The 27,775-nt window shown below is 52.4% G+C and overlaps 1 protein-coding gene across 4 annotated transcripts in view; it reads left to right on the forward strand.

Annotated features, from left to right (window-relative positions):
* SMG6 (SMG6, nonsense mediated mRNA decay factor) overlaps positions 1-27,775 on the forward strand; it is a 108,820-nt gene that overhangs the window by 63,750 nt on the left and 17,295 nt on the right. For all 4 annotated transcript variants that reach the window (XM_027890011.1, XM_027890010.1, XM_027890012.1 and 1 more), the window contains exon 14: positions 27,199-27,375. In XM_027890011.1, coding sequence (XP_027745812.1) covers positions 27,199-27,375 — 177 coding nt within the window. The remainder of the gene's footprint in view (positions 1-27,198; positions 27,376-27,775) is intronic.

Here is a 27,775-nt window from a genome sequence, read left to right on the forward strand (position 1 = left end):
ATGTTCACTGTGCAGAGGGCGCCCAAGAGGATGAAGGGGAGGTCAGTGAGTTAGAGCAGAGAGCTCAAAAGCCTGACTTCCAAGAAGGGCTTGGGAGAGCTGGGGCTTTTTAGTCTAGTGGAAATTCGGGGAAAATGCAGAGAGGAGGAGAACAAGCTGTCCTTCAGCTCCATGCTGAAAAGCATAGGAAGGAATGGGCATAAATTGCACCAAAATAGATTAAGATGACGCTTTAGGAAAGGCTTCATACCTTTGGGTAGTTAAGCACTTGAGAGCAGCCTCATTAGCAATTCTGCAGGAACTCTTCAGCCTTGGAGATTTTAAAAGCAGACTGGGTGGCACTCTCAGGTACAACTTGGGTTGAAGTAAACACCTTGGAATAGAAGTAAAGTGTCCTCTTTGGACATTCCTACCCCGTTTTCTGTGATTTGGTAGCTCTGTAGAAAGGGACTGGAGTGGCAGCTGCGTCATTACAAGCAAATGACTACCCTGCTCCACAAATCTTCTCCTTCTGCAGTATTAGTGAAGGGAATTATTTGACTCTGCAGAAGTGGGGTGTTGGAGAAGGCACTGCAGACTCAGCCAGGATGGTGTGACTGAGGCGTGAACCGATGAGTGACTGTGAGCAAGATACAGAAAGGCAGTTCCCTGCAAAGAAACCTCAACTCAATTTGAACAGGGGTCCTTGTGTCCAGGTCCCAGTCCACCATCTGCTCCCTGCCCTCCTTGTAGAGTGCAGAGCCCAGATGAATCCAACTCTTCAGCAGTTCATCAGTTCAAAGAGAGGTTGGATGGGGCTTCGAGCAGCCTGATCTAGTGGAAGGTGCTCCTGCCCATGGAAGGGGGTTGGAACTAGTTGGTCTTTTAAGATCCCTTCCAACCCAAACCATTCTGTGACTCTGAGTCTGTGAGATGCATCTCTGGGCTGTTCACAGTGGAAGGGTGAGTGTCCACGGTGAGCATAGCGGCAAGATGGGATCTGTATCCCTGTGCCTCCCTCAGCACTCAGCAGAGCAGCTCTCTCTGGCACTGTGTTTTTTTCCCATACTGATTTTTCATTGCTTTTTAGCAGGAGTTATTTTTTGCACCCAATTTCTTTCTCTTGTGTTTTCAGTCTTGGCCCGGTTTTCAGCCCAAATTCTTTGCTGGAGAGGCAATGAAAATGTACTGCTCTTTATATGGCACCCTGTGAGTGTCTTGTGGGATGGGAGGAGGGTTCTGGGAAGCTCACTGTGGTCCCTTTTCTATCACTTGCATGGCGAGGAAGAGGCAGTTGGCTTTTTACTCCAAGGACAATATCTCACCTTGCTTGCTGGTGCTCCAAATCCTTACCCCATGCTTTTACCCACTAGTTTCTTAATTAATTTGTAGCATTTCAGAGGAAAAGAATCTGTTGAAAGGCAAAAGTGGAGAGAATTCGGCTTAAAATGGTGTTGGGTTATTGGCTCTACCAAGAGGGTGGTTGTTTTGTGAGCTGTATAGGACAAACACTGTGCTTCCCACTCCTTTTTGTTCTCCACGTCCCATTTAGCAGATGGAGTGCAGAATTCAGCCAGAGTTTCTCAGCAAGTTTTCGAGCATTTGGCCTGGCTCTTATTTTGAGTGAAAATGTTCTGACTCCGTTCGCTGCCATGAAGCCGCGCGTTCGGATTCCTGCTGGAGCCAGTGGGACACTTTGAGCTTCCCATCATCTCTTGCACTGTCATTGAAGCTGTAACCAACAAAAGCTGGCTCCGGGGTGAGCATAGCTTGGTGCTGTTTTCCTGGGCGTATGTTGGGCAGATATCCACTGCAGCTTGTGTGATGGAACACCATCGAACGTACCAGTCAGCAGCAAACTATGCAGCCTGGTGCCTGAGCTGTCAGCTGTGTCTGCAGCCTCTGCAGCCTGAGGAGACAGTGCCAGGACCTCACTCACCCAGCCTTGGACCCTAGGCAAGAGCAGGGAGCGGCAGCATGGCTGAGTTAAGGTTTGGGAAGAAGGAAGGTGGCAACTGTGGATTCGTGGTGCTGCTGTGGGGGACTGGTAATGGAAAACACTTGGGCTGTGTTGAGGTTAAAGCGAGTCCGGGTGGTGGTGCATCTGAGCTGTGCGTGGGTGCAGCCCTGGGAACCTGGGGCATGGCCTGGATTCCTCAGCTCCCTCTGAATCCTGTTGTCTCGGGAGCATCCTGCTCTGCAGTGACCCCGTGGAGCTACTGGCAAGGCTGGAAGAGGGCTGCAGATCCCTGACATGGAGCAGAGCAGGGATGTTCTTCTCTCTGCAGGCACGTGGCATCACTGATTGTCCACATCCCTGCTAGCTCTTCGTGGGCTCAACATGTGCATCGCCCAAGCGGTGCCTGCAGCCCACCCTCTGCCACATGCCCCAGCCACGGGGAGATGTGGAGGAGAAAGTGTTAATGTCCCTTCCCACAATAAACCTCTCTGCATGGGGGGTCCTGAAACCTGAGCCTGTCTCTCCTCCCCCAGCCCTGACACACGTTAATAAAAGGTTTTTAAACGCCAATAAAAAGGCAGCAGCCCCAGCTCACCAGGTCCGGGGCCCGGGGTCCTTGGGAAGGCACTTCACAAATGTGTTTTTTGCATTTTCAGGCTTTTGGCTGGTGAATAAGATTGAGGAGAAATACTCCTTCCCCTGATAACAATACAGTGAGACGCAGGATCAGCAGTGTGTGGATTAAAACCAGACGGTGCATGATTAATACATGTGCTTATAGGGCCAGTCACTGTGGTTCCCTCCTCTCAAACAGAAAGGCACTTTTTTTTTTCCCTCATGTGCATGCTCATGTGTGGAGTGGACTGTCTCAGATACTCACCACTCATCTAGTCTCAACCCTGTCTCACCTCACCAGGCAAATGAAAGCCCTAAAATGCAAGGCTCTGAAAAATAATTAGCAATATTTTACTGCCCCAGACCTACAAGCTGGGTATTGCTTGGCTCCTCCAGCTCTCGGGTGGCCGGTGAGCTTCTCACACTTGTGCCGGTTCTTGTTTCGCTCACCTGTCAGGGCGGCCCAAACTCCCAGTTTCTCCTCAGAAATCCCAAATCTCTTTCTTCTGCACTGTCCAGCCCAGGTGGACATTCCAAATGTGACCCTCTTTCTAGTTGCCCCAACATGTTCTACATTTGCAGTAGCCTTTGGATTAGCTGTTTAGGAGCTAATTATTATTTAGACTTGGGCTAAAATTAGTCCTGTCTTGTTATTCACTTCACTTATTTATGGTATTTCAGTCTTCCTAAGACTCTGAGAGATCTCTTGGCAGTATGTAGTCATGTCTGATGCTTCTTGGAAAGGGAGCCCCAGGTTTAAAAGCCCAGGAGGAGAAGCTGTTGGAGTGACTGGGTTCTGTCATGCCTCTAAACACCAGATTTTTTTGTCCTTTCCGAGACCTAATGGCTCCTGGAATGCCAGGGATTAAGTCCACATTTAAGCCATTGGAGTGGCCACACTACAGTGATTTTGGGAGGACTTCTTGCAAGGCATCAGAGGAAGGGTAGCAAGACCAGGACACTGAGAGCACAAGCTCTCTGTAAGCAGAGAGAAAACCCCAGTGAGCAAATATAACTGTTTTCTCAGCATCCTTTCCATATTCCCATTCCATAGCCTTGGAGCATCTCCCTCCAGCTGGCCAGCAAATGCACTCAGCCCATGAGAGCGAGAGGTTCCAGCTTGGAGTTTGCTCCAGAGAGGAAAAGGGAAACTGTGAGCAGAGATCGGAGCCCCAAGTAGGAGAGTCCAAAGAGGAGTCATCCTTGAAAAACTCCTTCCATTCCTGCCTGCCTCGGTTTCCAAACAAGCAGAGAAAGATCCCTGCCACAGGCAGCCCTGCTCGGAGCGGGGACTTGGCAGGAGCTGGCAGCCCCGAGGCGGCAGAGTTAGGGATGTTTACATTTTCTGACCAGTATCTGAACTCCATCCCAGCCTCGACCTTCCCTTTCATGTGGTGCCTTTGGATCGTAAAAGGCAATTAAACTAAATTATGGGCCATGTTGGAAGATGATGTCATGGGGTGATGGAGGAGAGGTTGGATTTTATGCCACCGCGAAGGTAGCGTGGAGAGTATCACCTGCTTTGAACTCCCTGTCTGTCCTTGGCATTGCCTTGAGCCACGAGTGCCAGGGGCTGTGTGGACACCACGGGAGCCTCTCTCTGCCTTTGCCAGGTGCCGTCAGTGCAGTGGGAAGTGCCAAACTGAGTCTGTGTCCCGGGTCTGGGTGGCAGAGGAGGGGGCGCTGGTGACTGTCGTGCTGTTTTAAATGTAGCACTGTAGCAATGGGCACGAGTGCTGTCCTAGTGATTTCTGCTGCATCTCCTAGGGCTGTGCTGGGCATCTTCCCAAGAGGAATCCTGTTCAGTTATCATTTAGTCTCGGTTTTTAGTCACTCTTTAAGCTAAGAGAATTTTGAGGATATCCTTGAAACTGCATTTCTGCAGCTGAAGGCAAAGGAAACTGATGGCAAACAAGCACTAGCACGGCATGAGGACACTGAATCCAGCCCTGGAGAAATCTGCAATGTGGAATAATAGTTCAAGCTTTTAAAAAGGGGAGGGGGGTGGGTTTAAGAAAAAAAAAAAAAACAACCTGCAATAAATCTAGCGAGTGGAATATGCGGGAAATGATCCCATCTGGAAAACTCCAGTGCTGGTGCTGCTGAAGGCTCAAGGAGCGATGCAGATCGCAAAAAGCAAAGCCTGCAGTCTGAGGATGACAGGCTGCTTAATTGATGTCCATTGCAACTGGTACTCTGCCAGTTTATGTTGGCCACCTGCCAGCGTGCTGTAATTTTGGGGCCAGGTGTGAAGCGTTTCTGTTCCATCTTGTTCCCAAGCACCTACAGAAGCCTCACACATCTCACTTGAGGCTGCAGCCCTGTAGGAAACAGCTGTACAGGTATAGGTGAAAGGAAATGTCACAGCTGGGCTTGGAGTACTCCCCCGTGCCTTGCCCAGGGCTGTGTTTGGGGGGCCACTCCCCCGCCGCCCCCGCGCTGGGTTTGGGGAGGTGGTCACTGTCACAGGCACACCTGCCTGTCTGTCAGCAAGGTGCTTTGAACATCGGGGAGCTTCTGGGAAGAATGTACAGGTCAGAAACCCCCTCTTCAAAGAGGAGCCCACGGTGGTGCGCGTCAGTCCTGGAAGTGGGGAATCCAGCCTGGGAGAGCCCCGGATGCTGGCAAGCTGGGGGGAGCTGTGGCCATCTCCACTGGTCTGTTCTTCCTCAGGAAACCACAGGGAAATTTCCAACAGTGGGTCTTGTAGAGAGTACAAACCCTTGATTCTGGAAGGCTGAGAACCCATCAGGATCCTCAGGAAAATTATCACATGAGCCAGTTCCAGTCTCTGTTAAAAACGTGTGTTATTTCCAGGCTGAATTTGCTTCATTTCAGTTTCCACTAATTGAATTTTGCTGTAGATTGGGAAGTCCTGGGTTGCTGCTCTAACCCTGATATACAAGTGTGCCCCCTGAACTCCATGCCTTTTCTGTAAGCAGAGTAGATGGAGTGAGAGGCAGGACAGTCTGTTGGGCATGGTTTGGATCCCCTGAGCCGTTCTCATGGTGTGTTTGAGCTGTGGCTGTCCAGGCTCCATATGCTGCTCTGTGAGCTGCTGCTCCAGCTGGTCAGGAGGTGAGTTGGTGCTCTCCTAGGTACCCACCAGCCACTCCCAGTGTCCTGCAACCTTTGCTCTGGAGACACAACTTTGCATTTAACTGTTAAATAGCCTGAGGTTTGTTAATGAGTAGGTGACTGAGCAGTTCAGAATTTTTGCACTTTAGTGAGTTGCTGTCTCCAAAGCTTGAGAGGGCTTGAGACGGTGTCTAATCTACTGGCTTTATCAGCAAAGGTTTTCTTTGTCCAGGTCACTGAACCTATTGTTAAGCAGCATAAGCCCGAGCAAGCTTCCCTGCGGCCCCGCCAGCACTGCCCTCCTGTTTACACTGACATTTTAAGACCTCTGTTGACCAGATTTTAATCCAGTCCGTATCCTGTGCACTGCAGTCTCTGGGGCATACGAGCTTTTCACGTCCTCTCGCCCCGGCCGTGCTGAGCGCCTGATGACGCACGGCCGTGGCACCGAGCTGTGAAATGGTGTTGGAGGCTGCAGGAGATCAAAGCTCTGCAGCCTCTTTGCCACAGCCAAGCGTTAAGCAGGTCCTGTGGCCTTGCCCGGGCGGGATGGCAGATGTAACAGCAGCCCCAGTCCAGCACCTCTGCAGAGCTGGGGTCCTGCTGCTCTGCCTGGTCCTGAGGCTGAGAGCTGTGTGTGGGAACTGCAGTCGCACTGCGAGGTGAGGAACCACCTGCCAACGTGTTAAGATCCAGTTACACGTGCTCTCTTAAGGCGCCTGTCGGTGAGCACCAGAGTGGCTTTGTGGTCTGGACACAGCTTGCAGGGAAGTATGAGGTGCTGCCTTCCAGGCAGCCCCATCTCCTCGGGGGAAAACTGGGGAGGGAAGAACCAGCAGTTGGTGGAAATAACCTTCCCTACCCCTGAAATGCCTCTTTCCTGGCATGTGGAAGGAAGGAGTGCTACTCTGGTGCACGGGGAGACCGTGGGGAATTTTCTCAGGCAGCTTGTGTTGTTTCCATCCCTTCCTCCCCTGCCTTGGATCCACCTCTGCCTCTCCTCCAGGCTCATCTTGGACAGGGCACTTGAGCCACTGCTCCAAGTGAATCAGACAGCCTGGGTGTGAGCTGTGCACGTGTACCAGCATGTGTCAGGTCCTCAGCCAGCCCTGCACAGTTTGGCTCTGGTGTCAGCTAAAGGCTGTTTTAAAGTGTTTGCTGGAAGTGTGATGTGATCAGCAGCTCAAGGCAGAGACTGACAGGATAAATCAGCCTTGTCCCATGCCTGGCGTTGGGTCTTTTCATGTGGATCAGGTGACGCTCGCTGTTGAACATCCTCACTTCTGTCATGGTCAGGCCAGATTTATGTAATGAGATGGAAAACTTATTTGTGTTTAGTCCTTGTGTCCTAAAAGCTGCTTCCAGAGGTTCAGCACAGATTCTTGGGAAACGGGAAATGTCCTATTCAAGAAACTCGCTGATCGTGTGTTCCCGGAGTCGGCAATAGTGGAGTGACCTAGGAAAGGAGAGTCAAACCAGTGCTCCTGTGCAGCACCTCCTTGGAGCAGGCTCATGCACCCTTCGCTTCCCTTGGGGTTTTTTCAGCAGGAAATGGCCTCGTTTCTGCTGTACCAGCACCCAAATGGCACAAAACTTGCCACGTCTTGGCAGGACTCAGACCCAGAGAGTGCACAGCTCTGGGTATGAAAAGGTATTCACCACGGTTTTAGTCTACTCAGAATGACATATTAGGGCCCAGACCTCATGGAATTTGCTGATTAGTCTATAAGTATATTGAAAGGCCTCATTAAAACACCATTAATGCTGGATCCCCTCCCAATGAGCCATCTCTTATTGCTACCCAGAGAAACTCTGAGGAAGTTGAAAGGCTGCTCTGGCTGGCTGAGCTGTCCCTGGGCATGAAGCGTGGCCTCATCTCAGGCAATCTTCCTGGTGCTCAAGTGTTTATGTGGTGCTTTGGATCACACAGGGGGTCCCTGGGACTCAGGCTTGCCTCTTGGCCTCCAACTTTCCCAGCTGGATACGCTGCCACTCCTCAGACTCTTCACTCTTGCATTAAACTCAGTCTTTGACCTGACTCTTGGTCTCTGCCTGTGGCTCAGCTTTGGGGTGACCCTGTTTCATGGCACTATTTTGTCTTTGACCAACTGAAATGCTTAAAACATCCCAGCTGAAGATGACAAAGGCTGTGGTATCCACCAGCACAGCTTTTGGAAGGACCTCAGGAAACCTGAAAAAAGACCCAATTAATAACTCCTCATTGTTACCCTGAATAAGAAAGATCCACATCCTGGGAAGCCTGCCAGAGAAGTGGACGGGGTGGAATGCAGGGAGTGGTCAGCCCAAATAACAGATGGGGATCTACTCTGTCTCTACGGGAGACGGAAGGTGACCTCTGTCGTTGAGCTTGAATTTTGCTCCCCACGTTTCTGCTCCCAGCTGGGCCTTGTGTTGTTTTTGTGGATGCCAAATCCTTTTGCCAGCTCTGGGTCTGGGTGAGGATGCAAAGCCCAGCTCCCGCAGCAGGCCGGGACTGTAACCCTCAGCGTCCTCGTGCCGTCACATCCCAATCAGAAAGAGAAGATACCACCATGGTCTTATTTATTGTTTTCTTTTCTCACTGTCATTGAAGTCAAAGGCACTTCCCAGGCATTAATGAACGTATCTCCACAACATGTTGGGACAGAAGGAAAAGCAATTTCCTTGTTAGAGATTGGCAACAGAGGTACACGGGGCTGAGGGACCGAGCGGGTCCCACAGGAAGCCTTCGCTTCAGGATGAGAACAAACCCCTGATACCCAGGATTTCAGGCCAGTGCCTCAGCCCCAGGCCACCCTGGTCCCTTAGGAAGATGAGGGGGTATTAAGGGAAGGTTCACTGGGAAGCGTTAAAATTCTTCCCAAACAGAGACCTCACATGAGCCACGTTACTGCTGCTGGCCTGGCTGTATCTGTGGTGGGACATGAAAAATGCTGGATAGTTAATCCAGATAATTTATTCACATTTTTCCTCATATATTTCCTAAAATATAAGGTAAACATCATAATTTATTTAAATTAACAAAATTTACTTTAACATTTTGCATACCAGCACTTCGCATGAAGCATTTTCTTTATGCCATATGTAAAAATATTTGTCTATAAGTTTATATGTTATGAATAGCAACAACAATAGTATTTATCTGTAGTCATTTTGTTGATTTATTTCTTTAAACTTCCCCAAAACTCCTCTGTACTTGGAATAGGTAGATGCACATTTAAACACAAATTCTCTGTATGAAGACAAATGTGTTTTCTGAGGAGTTACTCCTGCCTAGTTTGTGAACAACAGAACAGATTTACATTTTGTTTCCGTGTTTATCTTAATCATAAACTATGTGATGTTTATTATAGCAGCCATTATTATGGAAGGAGGGAGATTTATGTCTATAGACAGAAGATGAAGCTGGCTGTGTCCTTCCAGTGCTGTGTCACTTCACCTGATACCTGGTCCACACACGATGTTTCCCGTGGAAAAGTGGCCTTGGAGCAGCATTTCAAGGGTTCATCAGGGATATGGCTTCTGCTCTGCATTTTTGGAGTTGATACAGTGACCTCCCAGCTGTCAGTGACGTGCCACATTTCTGGTGCTGAGGTCACTTCTGAAGATCATTTTTGCGCTCTTAAGTCACCCAGATGCTTCTCAAATTTGTACCCGTTGCCAGCTTATATCATTAGCTCCCTCTAACTTTTTTTAGTCCTAATGAGCAGTGATTTGATCAGCACTGATCTGAGCTTTGCAGAAGCCTCGTGGATGCCCTGACATGCCCGGGTGTCATCATGGAGGGACACCTCATATTTGGGAAGTATGTAGTACCTGTTAAATATAAATAGACCTTCCTTCCCAGGAGTCTCCATGGGAGCATCTCCAGTGTTGAACCTGTGCAGGTAACAGAGCCCTTCTTGTGGCCACTCTTTACTCCACATCCTCCCCTTTTCAGGATATAACCCACCACTTTGGAGAATGGTTTATTTAAATTACTTACTTTAAATTTTTATGTGGCTTTTTTGTCTAAGATGAAACATCTTGGCATGGTAAAGTGTGAGGACAGGAGAGAATTTGTTGGAAATTCTGATAGACTTAGCATGCATGTGTTAATGGGTTATAATTTCTGTCCTGCCATGTCTCTCCTCATACAGACTGGAGGGCATGGGCTGTTCTTTCTTGTGATGAAATCCTGGAAGCCAGGTTTAGATGGCTTCAGGGCAGCCTGGTGAGGAAGAGGAAGCCTGCTAGCCTGTTACCCCTTGGAGATGCCCTACGTGCTGTCCTGGGCAGTGCTGCCCCTTCCTGCAGGCACCTTGCTCCTCCTGTAGCTTGTGGGTCTTCTGTTCCCTTGGGCATGATTCCCACTTTTCATCTCTTCCCAGATTTCACCTCGGTTTCCCCCTTTTTAATAGGAATGCTTGGCCTCTTGCACTCAGGCTCGGGGAGGAGCAGCTTGTTTCTGTATCTGGCCTGGTGCCAGATGTCATCACTTCAGGCAGTGCCACGCTGCACATCTTCAGCAGTTTGAAATGGAGAGACAGAGAAAGACAGATAAGATCAGCAGCTTTAGGTGATGGCATTGTTTCAAATAAACCATGCATGACCCAAAGCTTCCACTTCAAATGGGGAATGAAATTGCTTCATCCTTTGACAGCTTGCTCCATGAAAGAAATTTATCTTCACTTAATTGCTTTAGATCCCAAGAGGCTGTGTACAGTAATTTCTACGAGATAATTATATCAAATTAAAAAAAATATGTGACTATCCGACTGCTGAGCATGAATGCAGTGGCCAGAGAGCAGGGAGGAAAGAAGCACCGCCGCTGAGCCCTGCTCCCAGGGCATCATTCCCTCTTCTCATGTCCATGGGCATGGCATTTGGAGAGCACAGGGGGATCTGCCTGCAAGGGACGGGGTGCTACGTGCTGAGCAGCGTGCTTGGAGCTGGGAATTCTGCTCTCCCAAAGCATCTTCAGCATCAGGGAAGCCCATCCCTTGTCCCTTGTGGACGACATGCCTTGCCAGGAGAGCTTGGCAGTGCCTCTATCCGGTTAGTTCTCCCGTGTGGTTGTACAGTAGAGCTGAGGAACAAGAAAGCTTGTTGATTTAAAAACATGTATATTTAGAAGCAGAGTGTAAACTTCCTGCCCAGGCTGGGATTGGATTCTTGACTATGTTTGAGTTTCCAGTTTTCATTTCCTTTGCCCTCATACTTAACATTGTGTATCTCCCAGAGTGTGCCCCAGACTAATCTCTTTCTAACCCTCCCTCGCCCCACATTTTTTCTGTCATTATTTGCACATCAGTTCCAGTTCTTCCAGGAAGCAGCATAGCTCCTGATTGTCACTCCATGCCATGGCTGAGCCTGGGCTCCTGCAGGTCTCCTCCGTCCCTCTGGAGGTGACCTCAGACCCCAGCCAGTGGCAGATCCCAGCTGGGGACTGCAGCAGGGACAGAACTGCTGGCAGTTGCCATCCCTCAGAAGAAGATGTACTCTCTTGGCACAGGCTGAAATCCTGAAGGGACATTTATCCCTCCTGGTAGCTCGTGGGAAGCAATCACTGACCAGTTCAAGGAGGGATAACCGTCTAAGTCTTTGTCTCTTTCTCTCCTTCACATCAGACTTCATACCCTCCCCAACTGCTTCATGTGACAGCTCCTGCCCTGCCATTGCCTTTACAGCCCATATCCTGGGGACAAAGAGAAAGTTGTTCCCCCCAGGGCTGTGACAATTTTTGTGTGTGATCCTGCGTGGGCTTTGAAATGGTTGTCAACAATTCTGAGCCAGAGCTGAGCTCCTCCCCACCCCTGTGATGTGCAGGCTGGTTTTTGAAGTGCGATGCTGCTTCAGCTGTTCCCAGGAAGTCTGGAGGGGAGCCGTGTTTGTACTAACGAGGTAAAGTCCCCGTGCATTTCTGGAGGGGATCTACTCAATGGGCTCTTTGATGTCATCTCAGTTTTTGGACTTACATCAAGTGAATTTAAAAAAGAAAAGAAATGTTTTGGCTTAGCCCAGAACATTTGCACCTGAGCAAGATGACCTGTGGCTGTCCTGGTGTCTGAGGAAGAAATCTGTGGCCACCGGTAGAGTTGTGGCCTGGAGCAGGGAGATGGAGGCTTCTGGTCCCAAAAAGCTGTCAACTCAGTCAAGCTACCTACAAGGGTTGTCTGAGGTGGTGAGGTGGGAGAGTTGTCACGTGTAAAATGTCACCTCAAGGCAGTAGTCAAACGTAGCCCTGTCCCCACGTGCTGATCAAGGGTGCCGCTGGTTGATCTGATACTACCCTGGGCGCAGACAAAACCATCCCCCTGAGGTGCTGCCTGGTCTGCTGCATAGTTCAGTCCACATGAACATGTGGACTGCCATGCTGAACAGCATCTCCCATCCCCCTGTGTCTCTAGAGCCTAAGAAATGTTATGTTGGGATGACCATCCTCAAATTTCATGTGCTATCTCCTAGTTTAGACCTCACAGTGCTGCCACAGGGCCTACACTGAATCACGAAAGGGTTCAATTGCAGGGGGTTTAGAGCTAGATGGTCTTTAAGGTTCCAACCTAATCCAGACCATTCTGTGACTCTCAGGCCTGGCTGCCCAAGCGCAGCTCTCCGACAGGTCACACATCCTGATCTTCAGCTGTGGCTTGTTGTTATCTTTCTTTTTTTTTGTATGAGATGTCCTGACAAAGCTTGGCACATTGCAATGGTTAGCAGCATCCGCTGCTGTTCCCAGTGACCTCTGCAGCCCAGATAGCCTTTGTCCCTTTGTGGAATAGCAATGATCCTGGGAGCCTCCTTTCCCCCAGCACGGTGTAGTTTTCTGTGTGGGGACACGCTGTGTAGCTCTGTGACTGCCCTGATAAACCAGTCCCATCAGAGTTAGCGGCTGATCAGCTGGAAAGGGACTCTCTGTTGAGGACAGCAAGGAGTGGGATGTGGTTGGGGGTGAGGGACCAGCCAGGCACGGCACTGCACGGCCACACCAGCCCGGTCCATGAGCTCAAGCCGAGGCCTCTCGGTCCCTTCTGCCACAGTGGTGTGATTCTGTGTTTTCCCTTAAAAGTTGTCAGCAGCAGCCACTCTGTCTGTCTCCTCTTGTCTTTTTCCTACTTTCTTGACATACTTTTTCACTTACTCCTTTTTGTTTCTGTTAGTGAAGAACATTTCACCTAAAGCTATTTGAAACACAGTTCCTGCTCTTCATTATTTCAAACAGCTGCCCTGAGGGCCAAAGCCTCGGGGGACAGGCGAGGGGGCTGCCAGGGACGGGCACCCTATGGCAGAAACTGGCAGAAGAGCATTTAAGAAATGGAGAATCCAAGGAGCTCATCTGGCTGGAAGCTGCTGCTCACAGTGCAGTCGGCATTTTTGTTTCAGAGGCCATGAGTGAACAAGTTAATGATGATCCCAGATGGCTTCAGAGTTGCCTCTTGCCACCCCTTCCTGTTCCCCCAGGATCTCAGATGGTGGCGGGAGATGAAGTAAAATTCTAGAGTTTATTGTAAAGTTCATCTCTCTCCCTAAATCGTGCTGGAACTTGTGTGTGCTGTGTTGGCAGCTTCAAGGGGATGCTACCTGGTAATTAATTAGTTGTCAAGAGACAGCCCAGAGCTTCCAAGTCTTTATATTCTTGCTAATAGAAATTGCTCTGATTACATTTTCCCCCTTGGCTGGAGGGCTGCAGAGCGGGAGCGATGGTCCATGGGCAGCTGGAGCACGCCTGCCTGTCCTTTGTTGGGACTCCTCGGAGCATGCTAGCACATGCTTCCATGAGCACAAACCCTGAGGGAGCCCAATCTTCAGCCATGTCTCTGCCAGCCTGTTTTGCTCATGTTTCTCATCACACGCTTCCCCTGCCTTTGCAAGTGAGCCCTGCCACGATTTCCCTTCAGCTCCTCCATCGCCCTTCCTGTTGGCCCTTCCCCTGCCCAGACAGAGGTGCTTTGCCCCTTTTCTGGATGTAAAGGAAAAGCTTAGAGAAACATTCAGTGTCTACAGAGATTCCTGGTGTTTCCCTCAGCATCACTTCTGGTGTCTGCTTTTCATTTTTGCCCCCACACTTCTGCAGTTAGTTGCCAGGAGATTTAGGTTTTACCTGCAGAGAGAGGAGCGTGGTCAGGAAGCAAGAGGTGCCTGGATTTTGTGCTCAACCAAGCAAGGCACTGTACACCCAAAACTGGTCTGAAACTGGCTTAGCCAATGGTTTGTTAAGGGACCATTTTCTTTTTTGTGCATCTTTAGATGTTTTTCCCATCTTTTTGCAGAAATTCTCTGCTTACACGTGACAGTTGCCCCTCTTCCCTTCTCTGGCCAGTGTCTGTGTGTCCCCAGCAACCTGGTTGTATCTGACACCTCGAACAGCCTGTGCCCAGTCAAAATTAGCATTTTTGGAGCTGAACACCATCCATCCATCCATCCATCCATCCATCCATCCATCCATCCATCTCCTCTTTGCACTTCTCTGGTCAGCACCACCATTCTGGGGGGAGCAAGGTATGACATCCAAACTCTTTGGGAGACATCTCTCCTCTTCCCTTTGCAGCAGGTCACAGTTGTTTTCTGTTGCATCTCTCAGTGAAGTGATGAAAATCAAACCTCCCCATGGCTTCAGGAAACATGGGAAGGAGCTTTTGGACTTGGCACTCTGGAGACAAGCAGCCTGGCAAGTGCCCACGGGGCAGGGATGCTGCAGCTCCTTGAAGCCCGCGTGCGCTGCCTTAGGGAGCAGCTCTGCCCTGGCCGATCCCAGGAAGCATCCTGTCCGGCATCCCTCTGGATGCAGCGTGGCTCTGCCGGATGCTCTCACGCCTGCCGGGGCCGTGCCTTCCCTTCCCACCCCCGGGGAGCCCGGGGAGCCGGGCTCCGACCCACCTGACACGGCCGCCTTTGCAGACATGTGGTCCCTTCCCTTTGTGTTTAGTTTAGTGTGGGAGGACTCGACGCTGAACTCCTGGAGCTTTTAAGCTATTGTTAGTGCCGACACGGCCCCGCAGCAGCCGTGGCAATTTTACAGGCATGGCCCCATCCCTAACAAAGGCAATTAGGATGCTATTCTGTTGGAGCTTTGGGGATGAGAGATTTCTAGTGCCTGGAAGGAGCAGTCTGGAAAGGGCATAATCTAATGCAGAAGATGAAGACAAAGGCATTTTGGAGGCAGGATGTGGTGGAAGCGGGGGTATGAGATGCTCAGAGGGCAGATCTGCAGCGGGAGTGGGGCTGCAGGAGCGCAGCAGCTTGGGGTGCAAGGTTGGAGTGAGCAGGAGAGCAGCAGAGATGCTGCTCTGGGCAGGTACAGGGAGGTGCACTGGCTGGGGGTGGGGAAGAGAGGAAGGACTGGGGGGAAGGGGAGGAGTTGGGGTGAAAGGGAAGAGTTGGGTGCTCTGTCCTTGGGCAGGAAATGGTGGTTCTGGTGAGAAAGGTGTGGGGTGGAGAAAGCCCCAAGGTGTGATAACCACTGGGGTGTGACTCTTCAGAGCAGTGAGCAAAGGAGATGGAGGTGACAGTTGGGACAGGAGTGTCACAGGGCTGTCAAGTGATCTTGGAGCTGCGGAGGTGACACAGGAGAGCTTGGAGGAGCAGGAGAGGGTGGTGAGGGCCACAACCACCATGTGGTTTGATGCAATTCACCCAGGGCGAGTCAGGAGGCCGTTTCCAGTCACAGGGTTTGAGTTGTGTTTCGTGCTGCTGGCTCCTTCCTCGTTTGGCTTTTCCAGCATCTGATCTGAGTGTTTGTTTGCTTCCAGTGATTTCAGTTGTTTTCTATTTTAGCTCCTGACCCCGAGTGCCTGGGCTGGGGCAGGCAGGCACCGTTTGAAAGCCGCCACTTGGCGGCAACAACTGTTCGAGCCGTGGAGCAGCACCCATCTAACCCCTCATTTCACACACTCGGAGCTTCCCAAACATTAACCTTTGGATTAAAATTTTCCATGCTTGGTCTCTCCCCAGATGTGATGTCTGAGCTTTGGTTTGGGTTCATGTTTTTCATGTTTGCTGGATTCATATTATGGGAGAATGAAAGAAATACTTTTCCCATTTAAAAAAAAAAAAATTATAGTCTTCATTTATTTGTTTGGCTTTTTTTTTTTTTTTTTCATTCGGGGATTCACCAAAAATGGTTGAAGTTTGAAGCTGAAAAATAATTAGGTTGGCTGCAGCAAGCTGGTGCTGCAGCACTCAGGGAAGTGCTGCGGCTCCAGGTGTGCAGCACCGTGGGTATCACCAGCACAGCCTGCACAGCCCACTCCAGGTATGTGCAGGCGCTGCCAGCAGAGCCAGGAGAGCCTTGGTGTGAGTCAGGCTGAGTAACTCCAGATTTGGAAGAGGGCGTCTGGCTTTTTTGTTCTTTAGAGAAGGGAAAAAAAGTTGTTTTTCAGGCTCCACATGCAGGATCACGATGCACCAGGGCCGTGGTGAGTCAGGCGCGGGGATTGCCGCGCTGTTTTCAGTCCTCTGCTCCGCGTCGCTGGTCGTGGCATCCTCGGGAGATGATGTGCTGTAGGCACGGGGTGTGAGCACTGGGGCACAAATCCTCTCTCAAAGCCCCCGAGCAGCGTTGCTGTCACTCCCCTCTCCTTTATGGGAGAAGCTCTGCCTCGTTTCACGCGATATCAGCTGGTGGCTGCACCTTCCCTTGTGCTGAAGCCAAACACTCAAATCCCGCTCTTGACACCTCCTTGTCCACCTTGGACACCCTCAGTGCTCTGCATTTCCCTACATTGATTTTTTTTTTTTTTTTTTTGCTGGCTGCTGCACCCCTCCTCTGTGCTCCAAATCTGTGCGCTGCTCATCGGGTGGGGACCTGTGCTGCTCACACCAGCGCTTGTAATGTCTGGCCTGCAGCTCTGCCAGAGGCCAAAATTGGCTCTCGGTGCACGGTTGGATCGCGAGGACGGTGTTAGATGGAGGGTGGAGTGAGCGAATACCCCTCTCTTCCTACTGTGCTTTCAGGAAATGTCTCTAATGCAGCTGTAAGTGTGAATGAAGTCAAAAGGATGGATTGGTGCCCCTGCTCCAGCCCACCCCACTTGTCGGGGCCCATCCAGAGTCCCCACCCTATTGTTCTGGTTCAGCTCCTCCGTTTCAGGGCAGGGGCCCTGCTCTGTGCTCAGCATCCCGCTCCCGGGAGGAGGAGCTCTCCCGAAAACAAAGACGCAGCGAATAATTTTCCTTTCCCCGACAAACCGCTGTTCCAATTCCTCCTTCCCTTCCCTTCCCTTCCCTTCCCTTCCCTAGGTGTGTTTGCAGCTCTTGGCCCAGCTGGAAGCAAGCAACTGCAAGACTCTGGCCATTAATCATTTGCCAAAAGAGCTGAGTATTGGGTATAAGTAGCAGGGCTGTGCTCACTGCTTCCTTTGAGCAGGATCTGCGTGGGCCGGAGCTCACGTCCAGTGCAGGACGTTACCTCTCTGGCAGGCTAACAGAGTGTGTCCTGCTTGGAGCAGCCCCTCCTGGAAGAGGACATGGGCTCTCAGGCACAAGAACGTCATCGGGAGTCCCCTAAGTGGCAGCATTTCACTGTAAAGCAAAATACAGCGTTTGTCCCTCCCTGAAGTGGCTGCTGGAAGTGCTGTGAGCTGCTTCCCGCCCTGCCCCGAGCCGCCGGGAGCGCGCTGCCAGTGTGGTTCTTGCGGCGGGGGGAAATGCCAGTATTGCTAATATCTCTAGGGCTGTGGTGTCGCAGCCGACAGAGCTGTGGTGGCATTTTTCTGGTGTTATTACATTGCCTGCCGTATCCCCACCCTCTGTTTTCAAGGGAATTTAGCATTGGCCCCAGCAGATCAGCCAACGGTCGGAGGAGCTCCTCCCTCCACACGGCAGCCCCAGCCCCACGAGCTGCCCTTTCACGAGGGCTTTGCCCGCTCGTTTGTTCAAAGCAAAGCTGCTTCTCTTTCCACTTCCAAAGCTGAGGGGAGCTGGAGTGCCCTGAGCTTCCCAGAGGCATGCAAGCAGCAGTGGGGCAGCTCGGTGCTGACGTTGCTCAGTCTGGCTTCTGGTTTGTGGAACGGAGGTTTCTCATCGCATGGCTCTGACTCAGGTATCTGTTTCCTCTGATGTGGGCAGCCGTTGCTGGAGCTTTTGCCCTGGGCACGCAGTTGCTTTGTGTCTCCCAAGAGATGGTGGGACTTCAGGGAGAGCTCTCTGAGTGCTGCCATGACCATCCAGTGGCGTGGGTCCCTGGGGTGGTAACAGCAGCGTTGCAGGAGCAGCATCTACTGCACCACTCCTTGTTCTGAAGTTCCCCGACAGTTGGTGGGACAAGCATCCAGTTTGTGTCCTAGAGTAAAAAATCTGAAGGAAATGAAACACACACAACTTGGTTCAAGCCAGTGTGTACACGTTAACTCAGATTTTGGGCTGCTGCTTCCCATAAGCCACCCACCCAGTTGGGTGTCAGCTCAGGGACCCTCAGCTCTTTGCTCCTCATCCAGCTCCGTGTAACAGCAATGCCAAATTCCCTTGGCATGGGGTGCTTAGGAGGGATCTTCTACAGTGTTTATTTGGTTGTGTTTTCCTGGCCAAACAGCCCTCCCTCAATTCAGTGCAGTTCTGCCACTGACCACTCCAACCAGTTTCCCTAGACTGGGATTCCAGTTCAGCAGGTCAGGATTGTCACCCACTGAGAACTGCTGGTGTTTGAGGAAGTGAAAACCCCTGTGGGGAGGCTGCAAGCAGTGGCCAGGTGGGAGCTGTGCTGCTTTAGGAGGTTTTAGTGGTTCTCATTAAAACAGTCTCCTGTAGACTCGGTTTCCTAAAAGAAGAGGAGAAAATTCCAAAGACTTTCATCCCAGTTCAAGTATCCACCAGGGCAAAGAGCTGTGCAAGTTACAGTGGGATCTCAGATGACATTCTCTGGAAAGCAAACTTAATAGAGTGCGAGTATGAAATGCTCAGCCCAGAGCAGCTGTGCCCTCTGCAAAGGGCTTGGCCAGTGCCTGCACCTCTCCCTTGCCTCTGCCTAGTAATGAAGGCAGAGAGGGGGAATCAGGGGTCTGCCAGAGGAACCCCCCCTCTTCTGAAACCTTTGGCACCTCCGTGAGATATTTAAATGACAGACAGACATATAGGGATCTGTAAATACTCATTTGGTGCCAACTAAACCACAAAGAAGATACAGCATTTGTGGTCCAAGGAAGTTTAAATATTTGTGGTCAAACTTAAAATTCGACATAAAACTCTCATCTGCAGTGGAAGGCGGCCAGGAACTGCATGGAGAACGTATAAGCTGTGTTAACTCACAGAAATGGCTTCCCAAAAGGCTCTGCCAGCACTAGGCAGAATATTCCAGCTCTTACCTCTCTTCCCTCACGCTGCTGAGGTCAGGAGTCAGGTTTGTGAGGGACAGGCACCTCCAAGGGTGGAAGTCCACCATGCCATAGGTGTTACAGGCTCTCACTGTGGTTTCCTCTCTGCCTGAAGCAGAGCTGACACTGGAAGGGTGAGAGGTGGGTAGTGTAGGCAGGGCAGGTAGAGGCTGTCAGGGTGAGCTCTGATTTGAACCTTTTTTTGCTATTTTTGTATTGTAGATTCTCATCCCTGCTCCTCCATTCCCTTGCTGACAGGCTCTTCCTTCCAGCCCCCAACTTCCCATCATCTTAGCACTCTGCTACCCCAGACACTGGTGCCTTGTCCTGTGTGACAGGAATCACCAAGTTACTCTGTGGGTCACATCACGAGGCAGTTTCTAGTTGTCTCCATGGGGAAGTCCTTGGGAAAGAGCTGGTGCTGTCAGTGGGAGCTGTTGGTGAGGGCCTGCTCTGCCCTGCTACAGATGTGGGGTGGGTGTAGGGTCTGCAGGAGCTGAGCTGAACCTCCACAGAGCACTGTTGGCGTGCTGGAGATGGACATGCTTAGCAGGAATTGTGCATCTTTGGTCTTCCTCCATGCGAGCCCCACAGCGAGGCCAAGTCCCTCCTGCTGCCAGTCATTCTGGGGGGCTCATTGGGGAAAGGAGAGGGTGTGAGATAACCACAGCACTATCCCCACAAGCGTGGGCAGCCTGGACTTGGCTCCTGCCCTATTTTTTTCTACGTACCCTGCAGAAAGGGCTCTCGCTGTTGCAAGAGCGCACGGAGACTTGCAATCGAGATGTCGGATTGAACATTCATCAGTCGCATTTCCCAAATTCCAGGAGAGACAGATCCCAGTCCTGGCACAGGAACAGCGTCTCTGGTCACCAGTGTGGCCCCACAAGCAGAGGTACCCAAAAAAACACCCAGAGGTGGAGAGGTGTGGGGATGGCCTGTCCCTGTCCCCAGCGCCAGCATCCCCCAGAGCGGTGGCCTCAGAGGAAGGGCAATGTGTGGTTGCTGAGAGCAGAGCAGTCCCCTTTCCCTTACTAAGCAATCCTCCCTTCCTCCACCGAAGAGCCTGCTAACCACTTTCTTATCTGTCTGAACTCTGCAAAACAATCTCTGGCAAGGCAGGCATCCTCCGAAATGGCAGAGGAAATAAATTCCCCCAGTCCCTGAAAAGGAAAAGCCTGGAGACTCCTGCAGCAGGGAGAACAGCCCATGCCCTGTGAAAGCTGTCAGTGGTGCCATGTTGCCTTTGCTGAGGATACGAATCTTCCTCCTTCCCCAGCCTGGGACCACGGGCTTGGGGCAGGATTTGGGGGATTTGTCTCCTCTGGTTAGGGTTCCAGTAGGATCTGTAAGAGAGGAGCAGAACAGGCTCCTCTGGACTTGGCTTTACTGTATGGCTCGATTTTTTTCTCTTTCTTTCCCCTGAGAAGACTGGGGTTGTGCTGGGAACTGGGATGGGAGAGAGGAGGGCATCAAGGTGGGAGTCCCTGTGTGTGATTCACTGTTTCTCTGGGAGCCATCTGCCTTTTTCACAGCCTCTTTCAAAGCTGTGATTTTTTAGCCCCTTGTTCACACAACAGACAATTGAAATGTGTGGTCCTGTGCTCAAGGCTTCCCCTCGGATAGCAGAAATGCCCTGGATAAATCACTGCTGTGGGATCAGCACTGGGACATGTGGCCATGGGGGGTGGAAGCAAATGCTTTCTCCAGTGAAAATTCCTGCAGAAATTCCTTCAGTGCCTAATTTGAGGCAGTTACACAAGGAGAACCAAGCAGGAGCCACACTCACAAACCATATGAAGCATCTCCATCACTCAGTGGACATCTCCTGTACCCCATCATCTTCTCTTGGACTTCTCATCCAGGCTAAAGTCATGCCTTCCTCTTGTTTTGCTGCTGTCCAGTGGGAATGGGCTGATGAGAATAAAATTAAGTTGGTGACCCATCTCCTGTGTACGAGGTGTCGGATGAAGCCTGGAGCCAACTGCTCCCTGCTGCAAATGCTGCTGCTCCCTAGATCTGACAAAGAGGTTCTTTAGGACATTTAACAGGTGAATAAAACATTAGGGCAACTCTTTCCAAGCATCAGTGAAAGCCAAAAGTTTGGTTTGCAATCCATCAGGGACTTTCCCCTCTGGGCTGTGTAGCCCCAGGGAAGCAGCTGGTCCTGGGCTGGGCTGTATCAACCCTCCAGGCCATCCTGGGCTCAGGAACTCAAGAGGGATCTAGAGGATGTTTTTCCATCCAGAGCATCTGCTTCAGTTGGCTTTAGTGTTGACTCTTCCGCAAAAGTCATGAAAGGTTCCTGCTGCATCTTCAGAGGGTGGAAAAACAGCTTTTCTCAACCCCATGATTAGCCATCACCAAGGAAGGGAAGACTTGAGAGCAACTGTGAGATGTTCTCTTGGGCAGTGCCAGGCTGTGCCACAGCACAAAGGATTGCAGGGACATAGGCTGGGACCTGTGACAGTGTAGGATTTCCATACAAAGTTTTAAGTGTCTTCTGACCTAGATCATTAAACATCTGGTCTGTATTCCTGCCCCACAGCCACTGGGTGCCAGTCAGGGAAAGAGAACTGGCACCTTTATATCACCCACGAGTCTTCTCTGCATCACTGCACTGGATAAGCAAGGCTGGTCTCAGCCCAGCAAACCCTGGTTATGGTGGGTAGTTGTCTCCCTTTCCATGCTGCTTTCCAGCTTTAAAGGCCAGTTGTGACCGAGCTATGTGGCCAAGGCTGGAAAGACAGAGGGTTTGCCAGGCCAAAAAGCACATCTGCTCCGATGACTCGTCTGAGACCATGTGCCCCAGTGCAGAGGCTGGAGCTGTGCCTCTGCAAGGCTCAGAATGCTGGGAGAGAGGTTTGGGTAAGTCATGACCACACTGTCTCTCTGGTGAGCCCCTGCTTTGCAGGCAGAGTGGTCCTCCAGCAGAGGCCTCGGGGAAGAGCAACTGGAGCGGTTCTTCTGGGCTTATCCGTCTTCCCTAGGTGTTTTCTCATGCTCATCTCTGCTGTGGTGGAGCTTCAGGTATGGATGTGGTGGATCCTTTCCCCAGGTGTGCTCTCTGGTTGGTGCCAGGCACTGCCCATGCCAGCATAGGGTACTGCAAAGCCAGGGCAGCAGCAAGATCCCTTGGAGCCTTGATTTGGGTCCTGTTGCAGCCACAGTTGCTCTCTCAGGTCACACACAGAGTTGCAGCCACGTGGGAGCCGCATCCACCAAACATGGTTGTGGGATTAGTCAAAATTAGAAGCTTCTCTGAGAGACCTGTGGCTGCAGGCAGCTCTCAGCTGCTGAAACCAGGGTTGCATCCAGCTGCAAGTGCTGCTGCCCAGCTGTGATGGACACCTCAGTCCTCCCTACCCAGGTGGCCAAACCCCTTCAACCTGTATTTGGTGCTGGGCAGAGCAAGGAGATCCTTGGGACACACCCTGGCTGGGGAACGAGCCCAGAGAAGTTGGGCTGTGATGAGTCCAGGGTTAAACCCAGCCCAGCTTCTGTGCGAGCCTGAGAGATGAAAACCCAGAAGGGATGAGACCAAACCAGGCTCTTTCCTCTGCTCCTCCTCCAAGCTGGATCCCCAGGGATGGGAGGAGGCAGCACAGGGCACAGGGAGGCTTTTGAGCCATGGCCTGCCTTGCCTGGATGTTTTAGCAGGGTCAGTGCAAACATTTCAGCTGGGCTGTGTAGTCACTGCATGGTTTAGATTGTTTGGGGCTCACTTGGTTTCAGCATCGTTCAGCTACTTCAGCTAAGCCATATTTAAACCAATGTGGCAAAAACAGTGTTATCCCCACGCTGGATCGTGCTGGAGCTTGGCTCTGAGTCCCAGTCCTATCCTGTTCCATCTCCGAATCTGGGATGGGATCTCTCCGTGCTATGACTCAAACTTCTCATGTCCTTTTCCCCTTTAGAATCCAGCTGTCAGGATGTACTGGTGTCTCCCCCTCGCACATAGGAATGCAGAACCGGCAATGGCAGCCTGTCCTCCAGGCAATCCCTTCTCCAAAGCCACTGCCTCCTGTTTCCTTGTGGAGTCTAAGGTTTTGTTGAGGGAGAAGCTGCCAGGGTCCCTCCACACACCGCTGGCAGCAGCGTGGCATTGCCAGAGGCTGTCGTGGGTGTGGGGCAGCCCCCTCCGGACCGAGTTCCCCCCGGGATGTGGCAGGTCCCTGCGGCTGAGCGGGGCTCCCCTGGCCAGCTGGCTTGGCTGCCGCAGGCTCTTTGGACTAGCTGAAGGAGTCTGCATTCCTGCCTCCCAGTTATTTGCTCTTTAGGACGCTGCGTAAAATTAACAAGTTGTAAAAGTTGATTGAAGGCAGCGGAGGGTGTGACAGCGATTTGCTGAGCTGCGGGAGAGCCGTGAGCGGAGCGGCGGGGCCGGGGCGGGGGCAAAGCCGCTGCCCCCCCCCCCGGCTCCAGGCACGTCTCTGACCCAAAGCGAGACCGTGGCTGGTTTCTGATGGTGTCACCCTGCCAGCACCAGGTGCAGGTGTCCCCTCGGGCACAGCGCTCACAGCTCTCCAAGCGAGGCCCTTCCCTCCCCTTAAATCTCCTGGAGGACACGTGCTGATGTCGGGGCTGCATCTCCTTCGGGCCAGGTGCAGGAGTTCTCTGCCCTCCACAGCACTGAGGGAAGCTTTTCCCTTCTGCCTGTTTTATCTGCAGAGGGAAATAGAGCCAAGACCATAGAGGGGATCAGGTTCATTAGATCTGGAGATCCCTCATTAGACTGGGGAACCCCGCTCACCGCTGGCAGGAGGTGACACTGGCACTGCAGAGTGGCTTTGAAAACCCAACAGCTGGTACAGTTAATGTGCAGCCCAGTGGGTCTCTACAGGCAGTTAGTGTGTGTTAATGTGAGTCCTGCTGTGTCTTACTCAATGATCAGTATGTTAATATGTGACCCATGAATTAGCAGTTGGCTAATGAGCCTCGTCAGTGTGGCCGAGCAGCCGTCAGCCCCCAGTGGGTGGCTGGTGCTGGAGCTGGTGGTGAGCCTGTCTGATGGAAAAGGAGATTGGAAGCCTCTCCCCTCCAGCCCTGATGAGATCAAGCTGGTAATCGGGGCTGCTGCAGCCGAAGCCACCTCGGTCCCACGCCTGGTCCCCAGCCACGTGTCCCCGAGAGGCACCGTGGTGGCGAGGGGCTCTGCGATGCCTCTGGGGAACTGAGCCCGGGTCACGGACGGGGGCACCAGACCACTTCAGCAATTCTCGGTTTCGGTTTTCCTTTGAGAGCGGCTGTGTGCGTGTCAGGCCTATTTTCATACCCAGCGATGACTTGAAGCCAGGCTTTCGGTTCCTGCTGTCGCACTGCACGGTCGGAGGGGGAAGGGCTGTATTCCCCGCTGGGGCCGGGGTGTCTGCTGCCACATCACCAAACTCATCGACGCCGTGTCCTTTTGTACTCCCATTCCTTCGAGAAGGGTGGGCACAGCTCCTGGTGTCCTCGCCGTGCTCTGCTGGAATCTCCACCTGAACCGGCGAGTGGCTTCACAGCCATCCCCACTGCCCCCGTTATCCCGGTACTGCCATGGGCACTCGTGTTTCCACTCCGAAACAGGAAGTTTGTGACAAAAGCGGGTTGCTCTGAGACACGCAAGGTCCTGCTCTGCCGTTCGAGAGAGACCTGGGTGCCAGTCACAGGTCACTTCTTTCCCAGCACTGCCAAGGCTGGGCTGCCCTGTGGCGGGGCCAGCCTGGCTGCCGGCAGCCCCGGGCTGCTCCTCGAGCTGGGCTGCATGTGACAGGGATGTGCAGAGCATTTGCTCCTTCCCTGTTTTTCATTCATGTGGGCTGGAAAAATGTGTTCATGAGACGAGTTGCTGTGGCATTATGTCATGGGCCTTCATTTGGGCTCTGTTCTCCCCAGCAGATGAGCTGGATTTAAGCATGTGCTGTGCTGGCTTGGCAGGAAATCTGGTGTTTCCTACTGGTTTCTTCTTCGGGGGAGGAAGGAGTGATCCCACCTGCCCTTGTCGCAAGCCCCAGCCATGGGTGAAGAGAGCTCTTCTGCACTATACCTGATCATTCCCAATCCAGGAGGCTCAGATTTAAGCCTTTACTGTGCAGTGATGGCCGTGCTGCAGCTGTGTCAGCACCCAGCCCCTCCTGAAAACCTCATGGGTCCTACACTGGATGCAATGGCTTTTATTTCTAGAGGTGTCCTGAGAAATCCCTTAGGAATGGTGTCGGGATGGGGCGCCTATCTCTTCCCCACCTAGACAGGTTCATCCCTTTTCCCAGTGCTGCTGCTGTTGGCTATATCCTGGCACCCCACAGTACATGGCTGGTGGTGGTGGGCACTCTTCTCACCCAGCAACCTGGGCACCAGGGAACTGCAGATACCCAGACAGGAAAATCCCTGGACCAAAGTCACCCCATGTGAGTCAGGCTGGGTCTCCGTGGCATTAGCCTGTCGACTCGGGGTGAAACTAGTGATGAGGTTTCCACCACTTCCCTTGGGGCTGCTGCAGCCCAGAGCTCTCACGTTGTTTCCCATGACAAGCATTCCCATTTTGCTCTTGTTCTCTTTCCTTCTGACTTTCCTCTGCACACAATCGTTCCTGAAGGAGAGCCAGGAGGATGGGAATGTTCCTGTGGTGACACTTGGAGGGATTTCTCCTGGCTGGATGTCACAAACAGCAAAGGGCTGTCGTGGGACAGATGGTCCCCAGCAGCCCAAACTGCTTCTGGGGCTGCTGGGCCAGTGTCACTTTGTGCTCACCTGGATCCTACAGGACACATTTTTTAGGGGCAGAATCAAAAGTTGTGGGTCCTTTGCTCCCCAAAATATTAACTCTTGTGATCAGCCTGCTCATACCACCTCTCTGCAGCAGCAACTGCCTCCACAGGGAGGAAGGGGATTCTCCTCCCCCTCTGCCTGTCTGTATAGATACGGGGGACACAGGATCCCAGGGGGGCACCTTCAAATGGAGGCAACCCCAGCTGTGGGTCCATGAGGGTGCCTCGCTCTGGCAGTAGCTGGGGTGGGAGGTTGGAGGTCAGAGGAGGGTCAGGTTTTTGACACGCACTACAGCGACACGGTGGTTAAAATTAGCCCACAGAGAGGAAACTGGCAGCTCTGTGGAAGAGCAGAAGTTTCCTCTCACAGCAGCCTGGTGCAGTGGGGCCGATGCCGCTGCCAGCCCTTGCTCACCATGGCACAGCCCCTCCAGGGCACAGCACGGTGACGAGCCGGTGTGCGGTGACACAGGGACGTGCGGCGTTGGCATCACACCCATGTGTGTCCCTGGGTCTGAGGCACCTGGTGTGTGGGGTCTGACCCTCTGCCCAGCTCCAGAATCGTGGTCGTGGGAGCCTGCAGGGACCCTCTTGGGATAGGGGTCTGTGAGGCTCTGTAGGAGCAGAGCAAAACCAGGGTGGTTTGCGGGGGCAGGAGAAGCTTGGGTGTCGATGTGGACTTTGTTTCCGTAGCGGGTAGCACTTTTAGTCCTGTTTGCTGACTTTCTCCCTATAAATCTGCAGCCCCTTGGGCTGACACCGGTCAGCAGGAAGCACCAGGGGAGAGCTGTGCAGGTGCAGAGCCCTGCTGCGAGGGGACAGGGGCTGAGCCGAGGCCAGCCCTGACGGAGGTGCCGGCAGAGGCTGTGCCGCGCGGGATAGGGCTGTGGAGGCACCAGGCTCCCGTGCTCTGGAAACTCCATTTGAGAGCCTCATAAATTGGATAATTACCCCAGCTATTGAGTTTCCTTCTGGCCAGATCTGTCCCAGCCTCCCTGATGGGGCTCTCCAGTGGGTCTGTGAGATGGGCCCATGGGATGGTGTCGGGCTGGAGGCAAGGAGCTTTTCTCAAATGCCCCCTCCCACCCGCTCTCACACCTGCATCCCTCCCCAGCTTTTGGGGGGGAACCTGGTGATGGAGCCAAAATGAATAGTAGGGACAAGCCACATCATTGATCTCTCATGGTTCAGCAGTTCTTTCCCAGTTTGGAGCTGGGCAGGGGGCTGTCTGTCCCCTGGCAATCCTGCAGCCCTGGGGTGCACAGAGGAGACAGGACAGAATACGGATTGGTGCTGGGTGTCCTCACTTTGACTGCCTCCTTTTCCCTGGGGACAGTGGGCTGCGAGGCAAAGCAAACCCCTTCCATCCCTGTTTAGAAGAGGAGCACCCCGCACATCCCTGCAGTGCTGCCTCCATCCCACTGGGCCTTCTATCCCTGAACATTTCCTCCTGGTCGTTACTCATCTGCTCCCCTTTGCACTGACTTTGTTTCCTTTCCCTCCCCCCAACCCCCTCGTCCTCACCCCGTAGGTTATTGCAGCCGACTGCAAGAGGGTCACAGTTCTGAAGTATTTCCTGGAAGCCCTTTGTGGACAAGAAGAGCCTTTGCTGGCATTCAAGGGTGGAAAATATGTGTCAGTGGCACCCGTCCCAGACGCCATGGGAAAGGAAATGGGAAGCCAAGAGGGAAAACAACTGGAAGATCAGGTACCGTGCGGGAAGAGCGCGCCTCGGTGAAGGAAGAATCACCCCTGTGGGGCCCAGCCTCTGCCTGCCCTGCAGCTCCCGCTATTTATAGCTGGTGTAGCTGTGTGTGCATTTTATGGGGGGAGGCGGGGGGGCAAATGGTGCACAGCCCTTGTCTCCCGAGTGTGCTTCACTCGTGCCCTTTCCTGCCAGTCCAGCCCGCCTGCCTCTATCTAGCACGCTGCTATGAGTTCCAGATGCTGCTTTTTCATACCCAGAGCGGGGGGGAGCTTTAATAACGTGCAGCACCGCGGCCCCGGGAGAGGAGGTGGGCGAGGGGGTGTCAGGGTTCAGCTTCAGGATCAAGTTTATAGCCGTGGAGCTCGTTGCAGCGGAGGCCTGAGCTCCAGCCTCCAGCACA

This window comes from Empidonax traillii, unplaced genomic scaffold, assembly GCF_003031625.1.
Source record: "Empidonax traillii isolate 1590-97213 ecotype Southwest subspecies unplaced genomic scaffold, ASM303162v1 scaffold276:size1176444, whole genome shotgun sequence".
Lineage (NCBI taxonomy): Eukaryota > Metazoa > Chordata > Aves > Passeriformes > Tyrannidae > Empidonax > Empidonax traillii.